The sequence below is a fragment of the Phacochoerus africanus genome, chromosome 7 (genome assembly GCF_016906955.1).
Source record: "Phacochoerus africanus isolate WHEZ1 chromosome 7, ROS_Pafr_v1, whole genome shotgun sequence".
Lineage (NCBI taxonomy): Eukaryota > Metazoa > Chordata > Mammalia > Artiodactyla > Suidae > Phacochoerus > Phacochoerus africanus.
The window spans coordinates 65,496,132-65,516,513 of record NC_062550.1 but is presented as its reverse complement, the minus strand read 5'-3'; the positions used below and the strand labels follow the sequence as shown (position 1 = coordinate 65,516,513).

The 20,382-nt window shown below is 40.7% G+C and overlaps 1 protein-coding gene across 1 annotated transcript; it reads left to right on the top strand.

Moving 5' to 3' along the window:
• The first annotated feature begins 9,953 nt into the window (after nt 1-9,953).
• On the top strand, nt 9,954-18,690 carry TMEM52B (transmembrane protein 52B). The gene is made up of 5 exons (XM_047788568.1): nt 9,954-10,472; nt 12,688-12,731; nt 14,851-14,889; nt 15,427-15,590; nt 17,122-18,690. The coding sequence occupies exons 1-5, from the start codon at nt 10,188-10,190 to the stop codon at nt 17,358-17,360; spliced, it is 771 nt and encodes a 256-aa protein (XP_047644524.1). The 5' UTR covers nt 9,954-10,187; the 3' UTR covers nt 17,361-18,690.
• The last annotated feature ends 1,692 nt before the right edge of the window (nt 18,691-20,382 follow it).

The window sequence follows — 20,382 nt, the reverse complement described above, 5'->3', positions numbered from 1 at the left end:
GGGTAATTTTAGAACTTAATCAGGAGTGCTCTTTCATACAGTGGAGATATAACACAGAGCAGAAAAGAACTTTGGAGTCAGAGGGAGCTAGTTTAATCTTTCCTTTGCCGGCCTATTGTTCTATAAATCTTGGCAAATGTCTTTGTCTTTGAATTGGATCATGAAATGTCCACTTGATAATGTTGCTGATGTTGCTACAAGGATTCAAATGGGGTATTGGGCAAAACGCTTTGTACTTTAAACATCATTGCAACTCAATAAATGATAGTTATTAATGTTAGGGGTAATATTCAGCACAATTGAATTGCCATTGAAGAATATATTTTTATATGATTGACTTGAATCATGAAGACTCTTCAATGGAATCCCAATAAAGATACACCTTATATTCACTGATAGAATTCTCACCTATTTTGACCTCACAACCTTCTAATCAGAAAAATAATGTCTCATTGCAATCTCATTTGCAATTGCAAAAAAAAAAAATCCTTATCTATTAGAGGTAACTTCTGAGGTATTTCAAAATGATATGATATCTGATATTTACTTTAAACTACACCAGGAAAATAAATAAAAAGAAGAGAATACATTAAAAAAGATTAGAGAAAATACATAAACAAATAAAATATCTAGAAAACTATTTGGAAAAATCATAAATATTGACAGTCTAATTAGGATTCCATTACGCTCCTCTTCCCTGAGTTTTCTGTATTCCCTTTTTCTGCATAGAATATCTTTTTTTTGTATATTTTATTTTTATTTTTTTTACTTAAATGAATTTATCACATCTGTAGTTGTATAATCATAACAATCTGATTTCACAGGATTTCCATCCCACAGCCCAGACACATCCCCCCACCCCCCAAACTGTCTCCTCCAGAGACCATAAGTTTTTCAATGTCTGTGAGTCAGCATCTGTTCTGCAACGAAGTTCAGTCTGTCCTTTTTTCAGATTCCACATGTCAGTGAAAGCATTTGATGTTGGTGTCTCATTGTATGGCTGACTTCACTTAGCATGATAGTTTCTAGGTTGCAAAAAATGCTGCATGTTGCAAAAAAATGCTGGTATTTCATTCTTTTTAATGGCTGAGTAATATTCCATTGTGTATATGTACCACATCTTCTGGATCCACTCCTCTGTCGATGGACATTTAGGTTGTTTCCATGTCTTGGCTATTGTAAATAGTGCTGCAATGAACATTGGAGTACATGTGTCTTTGCGAGTTGTGGTTTTCTCTGGGTAGATGCCCAGGAGTGGGATTGCTGGATCCAATGGTAGTTCTATGTTTAGTTTTCTGAGGAATCTCCATACTGCTTTCCACAGTGGTTGCACCAATTTACAATCCCACCAACAGTGTACTAGTGTTCCTTTTCCTCCACATCCTCTCCAGCACTTATTATTTGTAGACTTTTGGATGATGGCCATTCTGGCTGGTGTAAGGTGGTACCTCAGAGTGGTTTCGATTTGCATCTCTCTAATAATGAGTGACACTGAACATCTTTTCATGTGTTTCTTGGCCATCTGTATGTATTCTTTGGAGAACTGTCTGTTTAGATCTTCTGCCCATTTTTGGACAGGGTTGTTTGTTTTTTTTGGTATGGAGCTACAGAAGTTGTTTATAAATTTTGGAAATTAATCCCTTGTCAGTGGATTCACTTGCAAAGATTTTCTCCCATTCTTGGGTTGTCTTCTTGTGTTGTTTAGGGTTTCCTTTGCTGTGCAGAAACTTTGAAGTTTGATCAGGTCCCATTTGTTTATTTTTCTTTTTATTGTCAATACTCTGATAGGTGGATCTGAGAAGATGTTGCTATTGTTTATGTCAGAGAGTGTTTGGCCTATGTTTTCCTCTAAGAGTTTGATAGTGTCTGGTCTTATATCTAGGTCTTTAATCCATTTGGAGTTTATTTTTGTGTATGAAGTTAGGGAGTGTTCTAATTTCATTCTTTTCCATGTGGTTGTCCAATTTTCCCAGCACCACTTATTGAACAAGCAGTCCTTTCTCCATTGTATATTCTTGCTTCCTTTGTCATGGATTAGTTGGCTGTAGGTGTGTAGGTTTAATTCTGGGCTTTCTATCCTGTTCCACTGATCTGTATTTCTGTCTTTGTGCCAGTACCATGCAGTTTTGATGACTGTTGCTTTGTAGTATAGTCTGAAGTCCAGGAGCCTGATTCCTCCAGCTCCATTTTTCTTTTTCAGGATGTCATTGGCTATTCTGGGTCTTTTGTGCTTCCAAACAAACTTTAAAATATTTTTTCAAGTTCTGTGAAAAATGTCCTTGGTAATTTGATAGGGATTGCATTGAATCTGTAGATTGCCTTAGGTGGTATAGTTATTTTGATAATATTAACTCTTCCAATCCATGAGCATGGTATAATATATCTTTCCATCTATTTGTGGCATCTTTGATTTCTTTCATCAGTGTCTTATAGTTTTCAGAGTACAGGTCTTTTGTCTCTTTAGGTAGGTTTACTCCTAGGTATTTTATTCTTTTGAATGCGATGGTAAATGGGATTGCTTCCCTAATTTCCTTTTCTGCTCTTTCATTGTTAGTATATAGAAATGCTGTCGATTTCTATCTATTGATTTTGTATCCTGCGACTTTGCCAAATTCGTGGATGAGCTCTAACAGTTTTCTGGTAGAGTCTTTAGGATTCTCTAGGTATAGTATCATGTCATCTGCAAATAGGGGTAGTTTTACTTCTTCCTTTCCAATTTGGATTCCTTTTATTTCTTTTACTTCTCTGATTGCTGTGGCTAGGACTTCCAGAACTATGTTGAATAGTAGTGGCGAGAGCAGACATCCTTGTGGGAATTCATTCAGCTTTTCACCATTGAGAATGATGTTCGCTGTGGGTTTGTCGTATATGGCCTTTATCATGTTGAGGCAGGTTCCCGCTATGCCCACTTTCTGAAGGGTTTTTATCAGAAATGGGTGTTGGATTTTGTCAAAGGCTTTTTCAACATCTGTTGAGAGGAAGGATCATATGGTTTTTATTCTTCAGTTTGTTAATGCGGTGTATCACACTGATGGATTTGCAGATATTGAAGAACCCTTGCATCCCTGGGATAAATCCCACTTGATCATGATGTACAATACTTTTAATGTATTGTTGGATGTGGTTTGCTAGTATTTTGTTGAGGATTTTTGCATCGATGTTCATCAGTGAAATTGGCCTGTAGTTTTCTTTTTTTGTGGTATCTTTGTCTGGTTTTGGTACCAGGGTGATGGTGGCCTCATAGAATGAGTTTGCAAGTATCCCTACCTCTGCAATTTTTTGAAATAGTTTCAGAAGGAGAGGTGTTAGCTCTTCTCTAAATGTTTGATAGAATTCACCTGTGAAGCCATCTGGTCCTGGACTTTTGTTTGCTGGAAGTTTTTTAATCACAGTTTCAATTTCAGTTCTTGTGATTGGTCCATTCATCTTTTCTATTTCATCTTGGTTTAGTCTCTGCATAGAATATCTGAGACCAAATTGAAAGTAGTTTATCTGTCATGTTAAATTCTACTCTACCACACAGTTCACAAAAGAAATCTCAGCATGTAGCAAATATATCCTAGTCAATCAAATAAACCAATGTTACTTACCTCTATCACTCAAGCCCCTGGAAAGTGAGGGCAGGAAGCAAGATTAGATAAAATGTTGCATTCACCATGGTGACGTCCACATAAAGAGAATCTCAGGAAATTATTTTGATAATGAATTAATAGGAACTGAAATGCACCACAATTAAAGGGCATCTTATCATTTCCCACAGTGACACAGCTATTTCAGATGCCATAAATATTCTGGTGGGTTAAGATGAGACATAAAGGTATGATTTTGATGAAATGGACGTAACACATACTTCTTGTGAGCTCATCATATCCTAGTAACCTTTTATGGGTTGTCCTGGGAAGAAGTGTCCCTGAAGGAGGCATGTGAAAATATGGTTAATATACCCAAAGAAACACACAGAACCAAAACTACATTCCTTAAAGAAGATCTAAGCTTGACTTGATCTCTCATATTCTGATCTCTACACTTTACTCATGAGACCCAGGAAAGCATAGTCATCCATTATCTGTTAGGTCAACACTCATAGTAAACTCTGTAAGCTGTTGGAGGACCTTGTGATGAGCTCTATGAATCTTGTGCTCCCTTCAAAAACAATTCATTTTTTTTTAATTTAATTTTACTGGAGTATAGTTGATTTATGTTGTATTAGTTTCAGGAGTACAGCAAACTAAATCAGTCATACATTTAAATATACCCTTTTTTTTCCCATATAGGTTATTAGAAACTATTGGGTAAATATTCCTGTGCTATACAGCAGGTTCTCATTAATCATCTGTTTTATACAGTAGTGTGTATTTATTATCCCTGCCCTCCTAATTCCTCCCTCCCCTCAAGGACTTCACCTGTGATAATCATAAGCTTGGTTTCAAAATCTGTGGGTTTATTTCTGTCTTTTAAATAAGTTCTTCTATGTAATATTTTATTAGAATCCACATATAAATGATATCATATATTTATCTTTCTCTGACTTACTTCATTCTCTATGATAATCGCTAGGTCCCTCCATTTTGCTCCAAATGGCATTTTTTTCACTCTTTTTTATGGCTGAGTAATATTCCATTGTATATATGTACCACATTTTCTTTATTCATTCTTCTGTCAATGGACATTTAGGTTGCTTCCATGTCTTGTCTATTGTAAATAGTGATGTAATTTTTAAAAAAATTCTCTCAACATCTGCAGATCAGATTGCCATCATAATTTTTTTCCTCTCATTATATATATTCTAACAGTGCACTGTATTGATTTTCAATTCCATTAATGTTATTCCATCTCTCCAACTAAAGTATAAGCCCATTAAAAGTAAGCATAGATCCCTCTTATCAAGGAAATATTCTTTCATACCAAACTGGCATCCCACATAATGTGTAGTATTCTGCAAACAGTAGAAAACTAACACTTGAGGTTCTTAACTATGAAAACATCACCAGCATAAACTGGGTTTTAAAACCAAAAGGAAAAGAAAACTCTGTCTCAATTCTTTCATTATGAGAAAGAGGAACTAAAGCCCCTCCAAAGTTCAGTGGCTTCCTGAATATCTTTTTTCTATCTGATGCTAGATAAAAACTCAGTTTACTGTTCTTTCAATTATACCAGATAATAAAAGACATGGATGGCTTCTTCTGATAATATTGTAAATGTAGTATGAATCTCTCTCGAAGGATTCAGTGAGAGGCATTTCAAGTCACCAAATCAAAGAATATCCACTTCATAGAAGACTTCAAACACAGTGTCGGGTGGAGGATAGCCACACCAAGGTCACCATCAGATCTCTTCCTGATGTCTCTCCAACCAGAAGCTCACATAGAGAGGCTACAATACAGTGAGTATGAAAACTACATCACTTACCATCTTCTGGGTGATCCAGCTTCTCAACAAGGCCATTTTTTGCCTTTGGCTATTCAAGCCTGTCAGAAACAAGTGGGTTCCTTTCTTTTCTTATTGGGATAAAACTTACATAACATAAAAATTTTTGTAGTTCCTGTTGTGGCTCAATGGGTTAAGAACCCAACACAATGTCTGTGAGGATACAGGTTGGATCCCTGACTTTGCTAAGTGGGTTAAGGATCTGGTGTTGCAGCAAGCTGTGGTGTAGGTCTCAGACATGGCTCAGGTCTGGTGTTGCTGAGACTGGAGCACAGGCCTTAGCTGCAGCTCTGATTCAACCCTTAGCCCAGGAACTTGAATATGCCATAGATGCAGCTATAAAAAGAAAATTTAAAAAAAAAATTTTTACTGCTTTAGCCATTTTTAGGTGCACAGTTTCATGGCATTAAGCACATTCACATTGTTGTGCAACCATCACCATATCCATCTTCAGAACTGTTTCATCTTCACCAACTGAATCTCTGTATCCATTAAACCATAACTCTTGTGATGGGTGATTTTCTGTGTCAATTTGATTGGGTTACAAGGTGCCCAGACATTTGGTCAGACATTCTTCTGAGTGTTTCTGCAGGGGTGTTTTTGGATGAGATTGACCGTTTAATCAGTAGAGTAAAGAAGATTTCTCTTCATAATGGGAGTGGACCTTCAGTCAGTAGAAGACCTAAATAGAACAAGACTGTCCTTCCTCCAAAAAGAAAAAAATTCTCCAGGAGACAGCCTTTGGACTGAGACTGAACTTGACTCTCCTAGGTCTTCATCCTGCCAGCCCACACTGCAGAATTGGACTTGCCAGCCTCCATCATTCCATTATTCATTTTCCTATAATAATTTTTTTCTTTATATATACAAATTCTATTGGTTTAAATTCCTTGGAATTGCTGACTTATTCAATGCCTCATGCCCTCCTCCTCCCAGTTACTGGAAATCGCCATTCTATTTTCTGCCTCTATGAATTTGCCTACTCTGGATACTGCATACAAGTGGAAGCATATGATAGCTGTCCTTTTGTGTCTGACTTATTTCACTTATCATAATGTCTTTAAGGTTCATCCATGTGGTAGTATGTGTCAGAATTTCCATCCTTTTAGGGCTGAATAATATTCCACTGTCTATCTATACCCCATTTGTTTATCCATTCATTCACTGAGGGACTTTTGGGTTTCTCCTGTTTTGAAAATATCCACAGGGATAATTTCTACAATCTTTATGTGGCAGACAGATGGACAACCTTTTGACAGATCTTAAGTGGTTTTCATTATCCCTGCTGTGTGATCTCCGCCTTTGGAGTGTGGCTGGGCTCCATGGCTTGCAGTGCAACAAAGGTGATGTAATGTATGTAATTGTACATATGCAGTCAGGTAAGGTGAGTGCCTGTCTCACTGAAGTTTCTTCCCTCCCTCTTGCTCCCTCTCTCTCTTCCTCTCTCTATTTAAAGAAGCAAGCTTACCCGAATCCTACGGCCACAGATGAATCGATTCTGCCTAGGAGAGTTAAGAAGTAAATTGTTCCCCAATTAAGCCTTTAGATGAGAATACAACCCAGCAGACACCTTGATCGCAGCCTTGTGAGACCCTAAGCAGAGGACCCAACTAAGCAGTGCCCCCACTCCTGACCCACAGATACTGTGAGATAATAAATGTGCACTGTTCTACATGGATGCTTACATAATTTGTGGCACTGTGTTACACGATACATAAAGCTAATAATTCCTAAAATTAAATTTCCTAAATCTCATCCTGTCACTGACTTCCAGTGCCCCTGAGGTTGTCACTCAATACTTAGGCTGCAGTCTTGGTTCATAAAATATAGACGCTATCTTTTATGTCTTCCTAGTGGAGCTTCCAGTAGTTGCAAGATAGAACTGGTTTCTCTTGCCATATCATCTGTTTTTGCCATGGCTTTGGTCCAATTGAATGCTCAGCTCTTCATAGTTCACTCTTGGGGCCTCAGAATAATAATAGTCCTAGCCTCTGTTTCACTGAGAGAGGAAGGGAATCTACCGTGGGTCACGTGACCCAGGCAAGGTCAAAAGGAAACTAATCAAAGGAACTAGAAATAAGTACTTCTTGAGTCCCACTTGTAACAGCTATTGTATAACAGTTCCCTGAAGCACAGGTGAAAAAGCCTGTGTACACTACCCTCCATTGGTTCCACTCCACGTCCTTAACGACCTGGATACAAGCTAATGATTCACAAGCCTAATGGAATCCCCAGATCGTGCAGGGTTGATCATTCCCCTCTACCTCAGCAACCAGCCCTTCCATGGTGGACCTTCCTCAGCCTTCCCTCTTGAATCCTCTTTCCTCTCTCATGATTCCCTCCCTAGATGGTTTGATAGGGACGGAGCCCAGAGTGAAAGCTGCCACAAGGCAGAATCACTTCCATTAGGATAAACAAGAAGTTCTCTTTCTCCAGGGAATAACCCCGTAGCAGGGAGGGGTGGGGGCAGGGGAAGTGGCAGTAGTCTTTCTAAGAAAGAAAAGTAACAAGAAGGTCATTAACAGAATTCTATTTTGTTCAAGCCTGTTAGGAAGCTGGAGGGCAAAGAGATGATGGCAATCACACGGCAGGAAAAAGCAGTGGGGGGGAAAAGTCATGTTAATGGGCAAACCTGTTCATGCAGGTGAAGGCTGGCATGATTGGGAGAAGAGATGGCCGGGATAGCAAGTGGAAATATTCAAGAACCAGAATGCTAGGAAACCTTAAACATGGACATGGTAACAATTCACATGAGAAGCAGAGGGACATTAACTATCCAGCAAACTGTAGGTAAAAGTCATTGTTAAAATTGAGTGGAAATCAAGACAACCTTAGTTAACACTTACAAAATATTTGTTATATCAGGATTGTTATATGCATTTCATATACAATAGCATGTTTAATTTCTATAAGTGTATGAAGTAACATTATCATTATTATCCCATTTTATACAGGATGAAACTGAACCAACAGAGAGATGTAGTAACTTGCCCAAGGTCCCACAGCTAATAAGCCACAAAGTAAGTATTTAATCCCAGACAACCTGTCTTAGCCATGATGCCCTACTGCCTCTCTGACAAGAGAAAGAAAGAGAGGGCCAAGGTCAATGATACTGTACGTCCATGTACATGACACTCTGAAGAGAAACAGTCTGATAAAAAATGCCTTCATGTCTCTGATTGTATTTTCTCTATGAAACAGCATCTAGGGCAGGTCAAGTGAGTATTCCATTTCAAGTTCATTAGTGGGAAAATTGAGGATGGAGAAACTACATTACGATTTGGTGGAGGACCAAGATTAGAATTCTACTCTCTTGTCCTATAAGATACCTCCTACCTGGCCAAGCTTTCTGCAGAAATTCGGAAAGTACACTTACATTTAAAAAAAAAAATGATGCAGGAGTTCTTGTTGTGACTCAGTGGATTAAGGACCTGAGGTTGTCTCTGTGAGGATATGGGTTCAATCCCTGGCCTCACTCAGTGGGTTAAGGATCCAGAGGTGCTGCAAGCCATGGTGTAGGTCGCAGAAAAACAGAAAAATATCTCATTCCAGTGTTGCCTTGGCTGTGGTGTAGACCTCAGCTGTAGCTTTGATTCTGCCCCTAGCCCAGGAACTTCCATATGCTGTGGGTATGGCCATAGAAAGAAAAAAATAATAATAATGCAGTGCTCATTTAGTTTTGGAACTGAATGATTTTGAATCGCCAGGACCACACCAGGCTTTTCTTTCAAAAGAAAAGCTATTTGCTTTCCCAAGCTAAGAAAAAAAGTTAAGTTTATATTCTCCATTCTCATGTCCCATTGTTAAGCCATGTGATGGCTTTTTAGAATCACCCCATCCCAAAGCCTCCCAATAGTAAAATCAGACTTTCCAAATTAGAAAGGATCTGAAAGTTGTTTTTTTCCAACTCTTATGAGAAGAATTTTTCCCGTTCTTTTTATGAAGAAATTCATAATTTTTTTATGAAATATTCTGTACTTTTAATATGTTTTAATCCTTTCTATTATTAAGTAAAAGTCTACTGGTGTAAGCATACATCATTTATACAGCCATTTCTTTGTCCCTGTAGAGATGTTTCTTTACAAATATTTTATGTCCATTCCATGTGCACTTGTTTTCGCTCTGACTTTATATATAAGAGAGAGAGAGAGGGAGAGACTTATAGCTCTTGAATCTCAGTGTGAAAAAAAAAAAAAAGTTTAACTATTTCAGTGGAAATTGAAGTCAGGGTGGAGGGGGGAAATCTCATGGACAGCACCCAGATATTCTAATCTTCAAATCTGCCTTCTCCAAAGATGGGAGCGCTTTCCAGTTCATGTGGCAACCTCTCAGCCCTACTTCAGTGTCTAGGAATAAATGACCCAGAACCAGGGGAGTTGATTATCAACACAGTGAAGGGGAGGGTTTCAAAGAGCAAGAGAGGAGGGCTAATCACAGGGAGAGGGAGTGACTGGAAATTTGTAGGGTGACTTTCAACTTGCAACCATCTCCCTGGAGTGCTTGGGTGAAGGGCCAAGAATAGTACTCCCTTTCTGATGGAGAAGACAACTTATTTGGTGGCCCTCAGCTTGCCTTTGATTCTCCTTGGAGTCCAGTGTCTCACCACTGCCTAGAAAAATACCTCCTTCCAGATACTGATGTGTCCTCCTTGAATGCCTTCCTTGCAGGGCAGTGGGAGAAAGTTAAGGACATAGAGAAAGGATTCAAAGGAGAAGAAGGGAAGGCAAAGGGAAGCCAATGGGGAGAGCTTCAAGCCAGTGATGGAACTAAAGATGCCAGGATGGAAGGGGAGAGGAAAACCACAGAGAACAGCAGCCCAAGGGAGTGAGAGGAGAGAAAGAAGGAGGGAGAGAGAAGGAAAACCTGATCTATTGCTGAGAAAAGTTTCTCTCCTTAAGTCCTGTAGGTCAAGAAGACAGACATGGCACAGACCACGGAAAGGAGGCAGTGGACACCCAGTGCCTGATCTGGGGAAAAGGGAATCCAGCCCAATGGGCATTCAAGCTCCAGCCCTGATGACCTCTGCCCTGGTGTATTTCATCCAGGTGAGTCGTGAAAACGCCAAAATAAGGCTTTTGTTTGTTTGTTTCTCAAGTAAATCAACTCTCAGAAGAATCTGGGGGCAAATGAAAGAGGGGGAAAGACGTATAGAACCAAAGTGATGGTGGGGAAAGAATAACTAGAAAGAATAACTAGAATTCCCATAGTAGTATAAAGTTACGTAGGGCACAGGGGACTAATGACATGGGTGAAAACAGGAACATATATACAAGTAGGACAGCGATGACGATTTAGAAGTGTCTCCTGTACATTTCTCTCTTTTAACTTATCACCTATCCCTCAAAATCCCAAGTAAAATTTTAAAACTACCTACGTAATTCCCCTAGTGTTCCCCACATCAGTCCTTTTACTGATCTAACAGTTCAGATGCCTCGGGATCACAGATAAGAAAGAGAAGTCTTTAAAAACACTTTGCCCCTTTTTACATCTCTCAACAAAAAATCAGAAGATCCTGAGTAACTCATTAGCTGAGAAGGGTCACTGGACGTAGGGATTCTGAACCACTGTCGGGGGGAAGTTTATACAGCTTTGAAATCTATTAAGAAGGAAACCAAATGAAGAAATGGGCCGGCGTCAATTTCCTGCAGAGGTCGGGGCAGGGCGGGTGCAGTCTGTTTTGCCTCCTATATACCAGTAAGCGTCTTTTTTCCCTCTCTTTTTCTTGGATTTTCTTCTTGCTTCCTCTTCTCTTCCTTGTCCTTCCCTTCCCTTCTTTTCTTGCTTCTTCTTCTCTTTTTGCAACAGTTCTGAAAAGAGGGATTTTATCTGCTGAGCACTTTGGGCTTTTTCTTTTTCTTTTTTTTTAACCTTCGGTTAGGAACAGGGGTGGGTTGAGGAAACACACTTTGTCATGCTTAACAGCCAACTATTTTAAATTAAAACAAAACTCAGGAAATGTCTGCAGAGATCAGCTGTTAGTCCTGCGACAAATCCTTTTCACGCGATTTGTAAGGACCATTCGTGTTCCCTGCCTCCGCCAACAGACTCCCAATAAGTACACATCTCCATCTTTTTTTTTTTTTTTTTTTTTTTGCCATTTCTTGGGCCGCTCCTGCGGCATGTGGAGGTTCCCAGGCTAGGGGTCGAATTGGAGCTGTAGCCACCGACCTACGCCAGAGCCACAGCAACGCTGGATCCGAGCCGCGTCTGCAACCTACACCGCAGGTCACGGCAACGCCGGATCGTTAACCTACTGAGCAGGGGCAGGGATTGAACACTCACCCTCATGGTTCTAGTCGGATTCGTTAACCACTGCGCCAGGACGGGAACTCTTCTCCATCTTTTTTTAGAGGAACTTTGCGTTCTTTATTGCTGAGATGTCAAGCTGTCCAAGTTATTGGAAGAGAGAAAGAGTGTCTAGAGCAAAAGTTTACCTAGAGAGGCTTCCGCGGGAGAAAATCAACGGTAATATAAGGTAGAAGAAGGAAGGGCGTTTCCTTTCCTGGGAGTAGAAGGAACTTGATGACAATGTAAGGAGCTGTTGGTAAGAAATTCAGTCCACACACATATATGCTAGAGTTTGATTTGTATTTGTATCCTGGCCAAACCAATAGATGTGAGCAGTTTGTCATGTTACTTAAACCTCTATGCCTTAGTCCCTTCATGTTTCAAAACAGGGTTAAATATACCCACCTCCATTGCTATTGTGATGAGATGCCCTGAAATCTTAAAATTTCAAATCTTAAAATGTGCCAGTCTGCTTGGCACATAATATTGGCACTAGTCAATATGTAACTTTTCCCCTCCCCTTTCCCCCTCTTCTCTTGTACAGTGAATTAGTGATGCCCTGAGGGAATGAATGCAGTTTGTAACTGAGAATTAGGAGGACAATAACAATACCCTGAGGGGCAGATCAGAAAATGTCTAAGATAAAAAATTATTGATATAAATGCTGCCTCTTATTCACAAAGGCAGTGATGGTCACCTACCACCAGAAAAAACAAAACCCAAAACAAAACAAACCAAAAAAACCAGATTAGATATTTGCTCTTCCAAGTTTTCCCACTTCAAATTTGATAAAGAACAGGCATGGGAGAGATGCAAACAGCCCTAGACAGGGCTGACCCCATGACCTTGTCCTTGAATTTGCCCTGCTCTCGCCAGCTAACCTCACAGCAATGTCACGAGGGAGGATTCATAGGCTGCTGAGCAGAGCCGTTAAGATGATTTTCCTGTCTGAGATTATTTTCCTTCCTACAGCTTCCTTGGGCAAGATGTGAGGAGAACTGTGTCAGTCCTGAACAGTAAGTATCTGGGCGTCCCCACGGGGAGCGGGGAGAGGCAGACAGAGACATCCACACCCCAGACGGGGTCAAAATCTGGGTCAAAATCTCATTAAGTATCTGTGATTTCCCTTATTTCTACTTAAAGGGGCATCGATGCATTGACTTCACAGACGGGGGTTGTCCCCAAACAGACATGCCTTCGTGTCACCTTAAGGATTCAAAATAGTACTGCTGACTGCATGTTTTCCAAAGCCAATCTTCCTATCAAAATAGCAGACCTAATCTCAATGTAACAGTTACAGAGATTTGCAAAAGCCTTTCCTCCTATGCTTCTCAGTGACTCACCAAGATAGTCTGGATTCATCAGTCACAGGCAGATATATTCGGGGAATTGCCAAAGACGCCTCATTTCCTATTTTTTAGGGCACATTAGCAATTATTGCAGACTTCATTTAGCTGTCACTTTGAGGTGCTTATCCCTTAACCTAAACTGTCTTGATTAGGTTCACGTAAACACAAAGGACAGAAAAGATAAAAAAGGAAGAGATTCCTTTCTCTTGGGGGGAAACTACTGAACAGAGCAGATCTTACTTAGGCTGAAGGAAAACACATATTTAGCCATGGGAAGAGTTTCCCAACAGCCAAGTCTGTTAAACCCGGGGGAAGCGGATGGCCTATTGTTTCTTGTCACATGCTTTCTGAAGTTTTTTAGACACCACCCCAGGAAGAGTTATTTTTAATAGAATCAGGGGCTTTGAACAAATGGGAATGTGAGAACACGCAGAGAAGATGCTGTGCGGTGAAAAGGCAAACTGCACGGTCTACAACTGTGCAAACAGAGAGAGTGTAGACATGGATTTCAACAGATTTCAACAGACCATTATACCAGCAAGTATGAGCACATGTAATTATCTTCAAAGACAAACCTTTGCCCTCCCCTCCACCCCACCCCACACTCCTGCAGTGTCCCCACACGTCTTCTCCCATAAAGTCCATGTGTTTTTCATCCTAGAGTGAAAACTGATAATTGCCCTGGTTCATTCAGAGTATTTAATGAGTTTTCTAATGAAGTCGGTTTCTACATTTTGCCCTTGTCTTATTTGGCCTCAGTTTTGACCCTGAATGTGAGAATCTAAAGCCCTTTTTATGGGGGACATCCTTATGGTTTTACAGTGGCCCTTTTTTTCTTTCTTTCTTTTCCTTTTTTGGTCTGTTGTTTTGTTTTTGTTCTCTTTTTTTTAAATGTAAATTCCCAGGCTAGGGTCAAGAATTGGAGCTGCAGCTGCCAGCATATGCCACAGCCGTGGCAACACCAATACTGAGCCACATCTGCCATCTACGCTCTAGCTTGCAGCAGCGATAGGTCCTCACCCCACTGAGTAAGGCCAGGGATCAAACCCGCATCCTCACAGACACTATGTCGGGTTCTTAACCCGCTGGGTCACAATGGGCACTCCCTCTCTTTTTTTTTCTTTTTTTCTGCTTTTTATTTTTTACTGATGTATAATTCATTTGCTATGTTGTATTATTTTCTGGCGTATAGCAAATTGACTCAGTTATGCATACATGTACATATACACATATATTCATATTCTTTTCCACTATGGTTTATTACAGAATATTGAATATAGTTCCCTGTGCTAGACAGTAGGACCTGGTTGTTTAGCTATATGGTGGCTGTTTTTGCAACAATTTGCAAAACATGAATTACAAATTTTTATGTTTATAACTGAAATTTTCTTTATGTTTAAATGTTACTGACCAAAAATATAGTCAAACCTTAACTCTGAGGTTTCATTTTCACTCTTTGTAAACTTGCATTGCAAGTTCTTTCTTGGGAATTGTCATTAACACTGTTTCCAGGGGCCATGGTTACATGTTCTATCAACATCATTTTCATGACCACTAGTTTAGTCTATCTTATAATGATTTACACAATACTATTTATGATAAAAGTCACTACTAAAGGTATCCCATTTCATAATAGATTCAGCTGGTTACAATGACATTATAATATAACCTGTGATGCTTTTATTATAGCAAGGCATTATATCTTGTGATTCATATTTCTGATTCCGGAATTATAAGGGACATTGACTATAGTTTTATTGCAAAAAATTTTTATTCTTCTCCATAGTTGCCTGACCACGGATTGGGTACATCTCTGGTACATATGGTAAGTTTCATCACTATTACCCAGAAAGCTGTTTAAAAGGGACTTTTTCTCAGGGGTAATATTTTCGGTTTTTAAGTATTTTGACAGCAGGAAGAAAGAAAGGTCTGAGAGAGCCAGCCTACTTATCTAGCATCTCATGGGTTAAAACTTCTTTACCTCATTTCTAACCTATGTGACAATAAGCCAGGATTTCCTATTTCAATACCATCTCCTGGGCCAACATCAACGGACGATTGTGTACTTTCTCGGGGTCAGCTCTAGAACAAGTCACGCAGAGATTACTTCAGTAAAAAGCAGCCCCTCTGAACCACATCAAATCTGTTATTAATTGTTCCAGCGAATGGACTTAGCCTTGCTGCCAAAAGAAGAAAGTATTCACGTGAAGGGAAAGCCTAAGTGTTAAAATCTTGAGTCATTCTATAAAATATCGAAACAAGAATTAAAAACGCAGACATTGAAGACTGATTCCACCTAAGCTGGGAAACAACCCAGCCCCCCGCCCCCCCGAACTCTCACCACAGTGCGGGGTCCTTGCAGGTTGCTGGTGGTCGTGGGCGCATTGCTTCTGCTGTGTGGCCTGACTTCTGTGTGCTTCCGCTGCTGTCTCAGTCGTCAGCAAAATGAAGAGGAGGGCCGACCCCCCTATGAAGTGACCGTCATCGCTTTTGACCATGACAGCACTCTGCAAAGCACCATCACTTGTGAGTACATGGATGAATAACAGGGCAGGTGAATCCAGGCTCAAAACAATACTTAAGGTGCTCCAACGGTGTAGAAACGCTGGTCGCAGGAGTTCCCATCATGGTGCAGTGGTTAAGGAATCCGACTAGGAACCATGAGGTAGTGGGTTCGATCCCTGGCCTCCCACAGTGGGTTAAGGATCCAGCCTTGCCATGAGCTGTGGTGTAGGTTGCAGATGCGTCTAGATCCCACATTGCTGTGGCTCTGGTGTAGGCCTGTGGCTACAGCTCCAATTAGACCCCTAGCCTGGGAACCTCCATATGCCGCGAGGCTAGCCCTAGAAAAAAGACAAAAAGACAAAAAAAAAAAAAAAGAAAAGAAAGAAAAGAAACACTGGTCGCAGTATTAAGGGTTCTAAAACTCAGGGTAGCTTTAATTTCCAGAACCTGATAACCTGGTTTCTCATGGATGCAGTGTGCTCAGTTTTTTTATCTGACTGCTGATAGAGTGAAGAAATAATCGAAATGTTGGTGACAATTTTGGAAATGGCTTAGAGGAAGGATTCCCAAGGTTACAGCTATTTTGATAAAACTATTTTAAGGAGTTCCCCTAGTGACACTGCTGAAAGGAATCCGACTAGTATCCATGAGGATGTGGGTTCCATCCCTGGCCTCGCTCGGCGGGTTAAGGGTCCCGTATTGCCATGAGCTGTGGTGTAGTTCACAAATGTGGCTTGATCGCCCATTGCTGCTGCTGTGGTAGCCCGGCAGCTGTAAGTCAGATTCCACCCTGGCCTGGGAGCTTCCATATCCCACAGGTGTGGCCCTTTTAAAAAAAAAAAGCAAAAACAAAAAACAAACAAAAAAACTATTTTAAGCTCTGAACATATCCTTTTCTCCAAAATGTCTCAGATCTTGTATACATTTCTTATTATCTGTACTATTTTTAACTTTAGAGAAATTAGTCATGTGTACTTCCAGTTCTTTATTTGCCAGGTCTTAATACATTAAATATTAGTTCCAACACTTGATGATCATAAAGCACTCCTTCTTTCCCCTTTTGTTCTTTTCTTTGGATTATATTCTTTCCTAAGATTGGAGTGAAGATCAGGCAGAACAGCAGGTTACACTACACTGTGATATTTATTTTGAAAAGCGAGAATGCTCTGCCAAGTTGTTCACTTTCCCTGCTTTTCTTGTGTCATGGTCATTTTGGAGAAAAGACAAATAAGGCAGAAAGAACTATTTCCAAGGAGTCTGTGACTTTAGTGGGTTGATAGAAAGGGTTCCAGATCTGTAAATGGGAAAGGGCAAGTTTGTGAGATGAGGCAACACACGTTAGATTATTCGAGGAAGCCAGGAGATGGGAATCTCCTAGCAAAGGATGAAGTTAGTTTCTAAACAAGCATCACAGGATTTTCATAACATCTGTGGCCAAGGGTGACAGTGGGTTCGGACACCTGTTAAAAATGGAGGAGTTAAGTGTAGTGTAAGTCCCTGCTGTCTGAGGACACCGCATTGACTTGAGCTCTAGTTCTTCTTCCCTTCCCAGCCCTGCAGTCAGCGTTTGGTCCTGCAGCTCGAAGAATCCTAGCAGTGGCTCACTCCCCCGGCTCCCTCAGCCAGCTGTCCACCTCCTTGGACACCCTCCCAGGGTATGAAGAAGCCCTTCACATGACTCGCTTCACTGTTTCAAGGTGTGGGCAGAAGGCACCTGATCTACCCCCGGTGCCAGAAGAAAAGCAGCTGCCTCCGGTGCACAAGGAGACCCCAGAACACTCCCCAAACTGATGGGAACTCTGGTTTTATAAATGAGGTGTGGGGGCTCTGTTCAGAATTGGTTGAGATTCATAGACACATGGACCAGTTTTCCCCCTAACTTTCAGAAAGCTTAGGATAGCATCTAAACATCATTCTGTGGAAAAGATGGGTTCCAACTCTGCAACTCTTCAGATGCATGTATTTTCTGATGTGGGATGTTCCAGTTGGGAGCTTGTATTCTTTATCCAGTGACCAATATTTGCAATTAACCTGTAATGATGCTGATTACTACTGAACAGGAAAACAGCAAAACTATCTTGGATTCCTGCAGCTATTGAGTTTCTTTACCCAGAGCAAACTGCAAGTTGCTTGCTTCTCTACCAGTGAATAGACTGTATACATTTATGAAGAAAGACAAGAGTGTAGGCATAGCCATAGATATTCATGCACTGAATTTGTGCATCCTTCCTCTCAAGAGAACACTCACTTTTATACTGAGTATGATGATCATTTTGGATGTCATACAATACCTCACTGGAAATCCAGAATCCAGAGGTGGGATTTTAAGAGAACACAGTAGGAGCATATCACAGTCTTTCTTTCATTCTGGTTCTACCCATCAGCAAGTGTAGGAAACTGCATAGAATGCAGTAACAGTTCTATTCATTTTTTAGTTCTTCTGCCCCGCAAACACACGCACACATACAGATGCACGCGTGCATATACCCACGCACACTTTTCTTAACTCTAAAAAACTACCTACCATTGCTTTGCTTCTTTCCTCTTTCCTACTTTGACCACTTAAAGGCCACGTGTCCCTAGATAAATGCTTACTTCTAGTGGTGGCCTTTACTGCCACCTAGCGGATGCACGGTTGAAATTCATTCTTCTATTGGAGCGTCTCAGCATCACCTGTCCTGTTCTTGGAGCACTAACTGGATGGGATCCTTCCCAGGGCACCAGCCCACTGTTCAGTGCTAAGCTGTCCGCATAACATACTACCTCTGAAATGTACTGTTACTGAAAAAATTTAGGAAGTTAGGTGTATTCGGGGGAAAACTACTTGCCAGTGACTTTGAAAAGTCTTTCAAGCACCATTTTCTCTTCTTAAAATAGGGGATAATGACACCTCCAAAGAGTGTTCTGATCAAGTAAGCTATACATAAGTGATAAGATTTGTAAACTGTTATGCACATGTATTTGTTAATCTTACTATCAACAACGAATTTTCTCCTGCCTGCTATGATTCCACTGAGACGTGTTCTGATTTGTCCTTTCGCCAGCCAGCCTATGATCAAGACACACCTGATGTAGCTTTATTTCATCAATAAATATTTGTCGATTGAGGCAAACAACTGGAGATGATGTGATTCCTGTTAATGTGTTCTGTGTAGAGGGAAGGGATATTGGAGAACACTCATTTATTAGGCAATTAGCTCCAGTACTCAGGGAGCAATACAGATCTGGGAAATGACTATTTAGTGTACCACCTTCTTATAAATACTTTCTTAGAATGCTCACTCAGCCCAGAGGGAACATGTTCTCAGTGAGTATAACCTGTTGATGATCTGAATTTATCCTGAGTCATTTAACAAATTGCTTCTGGGTGGAGTTCCAGTTGTGGCTCAGCAGTAATGAACCTGACTAGTATCCATGAGGACACAGGTTGCATCCTTGGCATCTCTCAGTAGGTTAAGGATCTGGCATTGCTGTGAGCTGTGGTGTAGGTTGCAAACAAGGCTCCTGAGTTGCTGTGGCTGTGGTGGAGGCTGGCAGATGCAGCTCAGATTCCACTCTTATTAGCCTGGGAACCTCCATATGCCCCAAGTGCACCCCCCACCCCCAAAAAAGAAAGAAAGAAATTGCCTCTGGATAGTGTTAAATGCCTTAATTGCTCATAGCACCCTAGGGGGACTTGTTTTTCTACTGCCAAAATGAATCTCTTTATTAGCACAGAGTCCATAAAATATTCTAGATACGATGGTCTGGAAGAAGTGAAAATATCCTCAGGTAGAACAAGATCTGGAAAGAACTCCTACCTACAAGGATATTATTCTAAAGAGATCTCTCTGCCCCACTTTCCCCTCTCCCATCCCTCTCCTTAGCCACATGGACTCTTCCACTCCTGAAGCCCTCCCATTTGTCACCAGAGATTAGCAGCTTTTTGACTTCACTTCTTTATCTGCTCAGTCTAAGACATCTGTTCATCAGCTCAATCCCTTTCACCACTGATCTCAATTTTTTTTAACCCCTTTTTTTCTTCATACCAATCTCTCAAGCTCCAAAGGTTGGTTCGCTGAAGCTAAGTGATAACTCCCCAACGTCTACATCCCTGAGCAGGACTGCAGTCAGAAGGATGTGTCTGGGACCCCATCATTGGCTCATCAGGACTTGCTGATGGATCCGGTAGGAAAACAGTAAGGGCGAATGTGAGCAATGACCTGAGCCAATGTGTGGACGGTGCAGCTATTTATGAGGTTGGGGGAGACTAGCGGAGACCGGATTTAGGGAGAAAGTCAGTGATTTCTAAAACAAGGGAGGAGTTCCTGTTGTGGCTCAGTGGTTAATGAATCCGACAGGCACCCATGAGGATGTGGGTTTGATCCCTGACCTCGCTCAGTAGGTGAAGGATCAGGTGGCGCCTTGAGCTGCCGTTTTGCTATGGCTGTGGTGTAGGTCAGCAGCTACCCCTAGCGTCCATCCAAATCTGATGGAGGTTTGGACTGAACCTCTATATGCCATGGGTGTGGTCCTAAAAAGACAAAATAAAATAAAATAAAACAAATAAAATGAGGGAAAGGCATTTGATAGCAAAATATAAACCAAGTTAATCTGAGACAAAGTCTAGTACACAAAAGCAGCAAGGAAGGTGCACGTGTCAATGAGAAAAAATTGTTTTCCTTGAGATTGAATGAGGAAAGCTTCAAATTGTGAAAAAGAAAAAAAAAAAGATGTTCTGTATTGGACCTCTATACTTTGCCACGTTTGTAAAATTGCCACAAAAATTGCTGGATTTGCTATTATGGGACTCTGGGTTCTGGACAGGAGGATA

Bases quoted from the DNA above. Each gene is read 5' to 3' on its own strand.
- TMEM52B (XM_047788568.1), top strand. From the start codon at position 10,188: ATGGAACTAAAGATGCCAGGATGGAAGGGGAGAGGAAAACCACAGAGA. The intron at 10,473-12,687 runs GTGAGTCGTGAA...TCCTTCCTACAG, and splicing joins CCCTGGTGTATTTCATCCAG to CTTCCTTGGGCAAGATGTGA. The intron at 15,591-17,121 runs GTGAGTACATGG...TTCCCTTCCCAG, and splicing joins TCTGCAAAGCACCATCACTT to CCCTGCAGTCAGCGTTTGGT.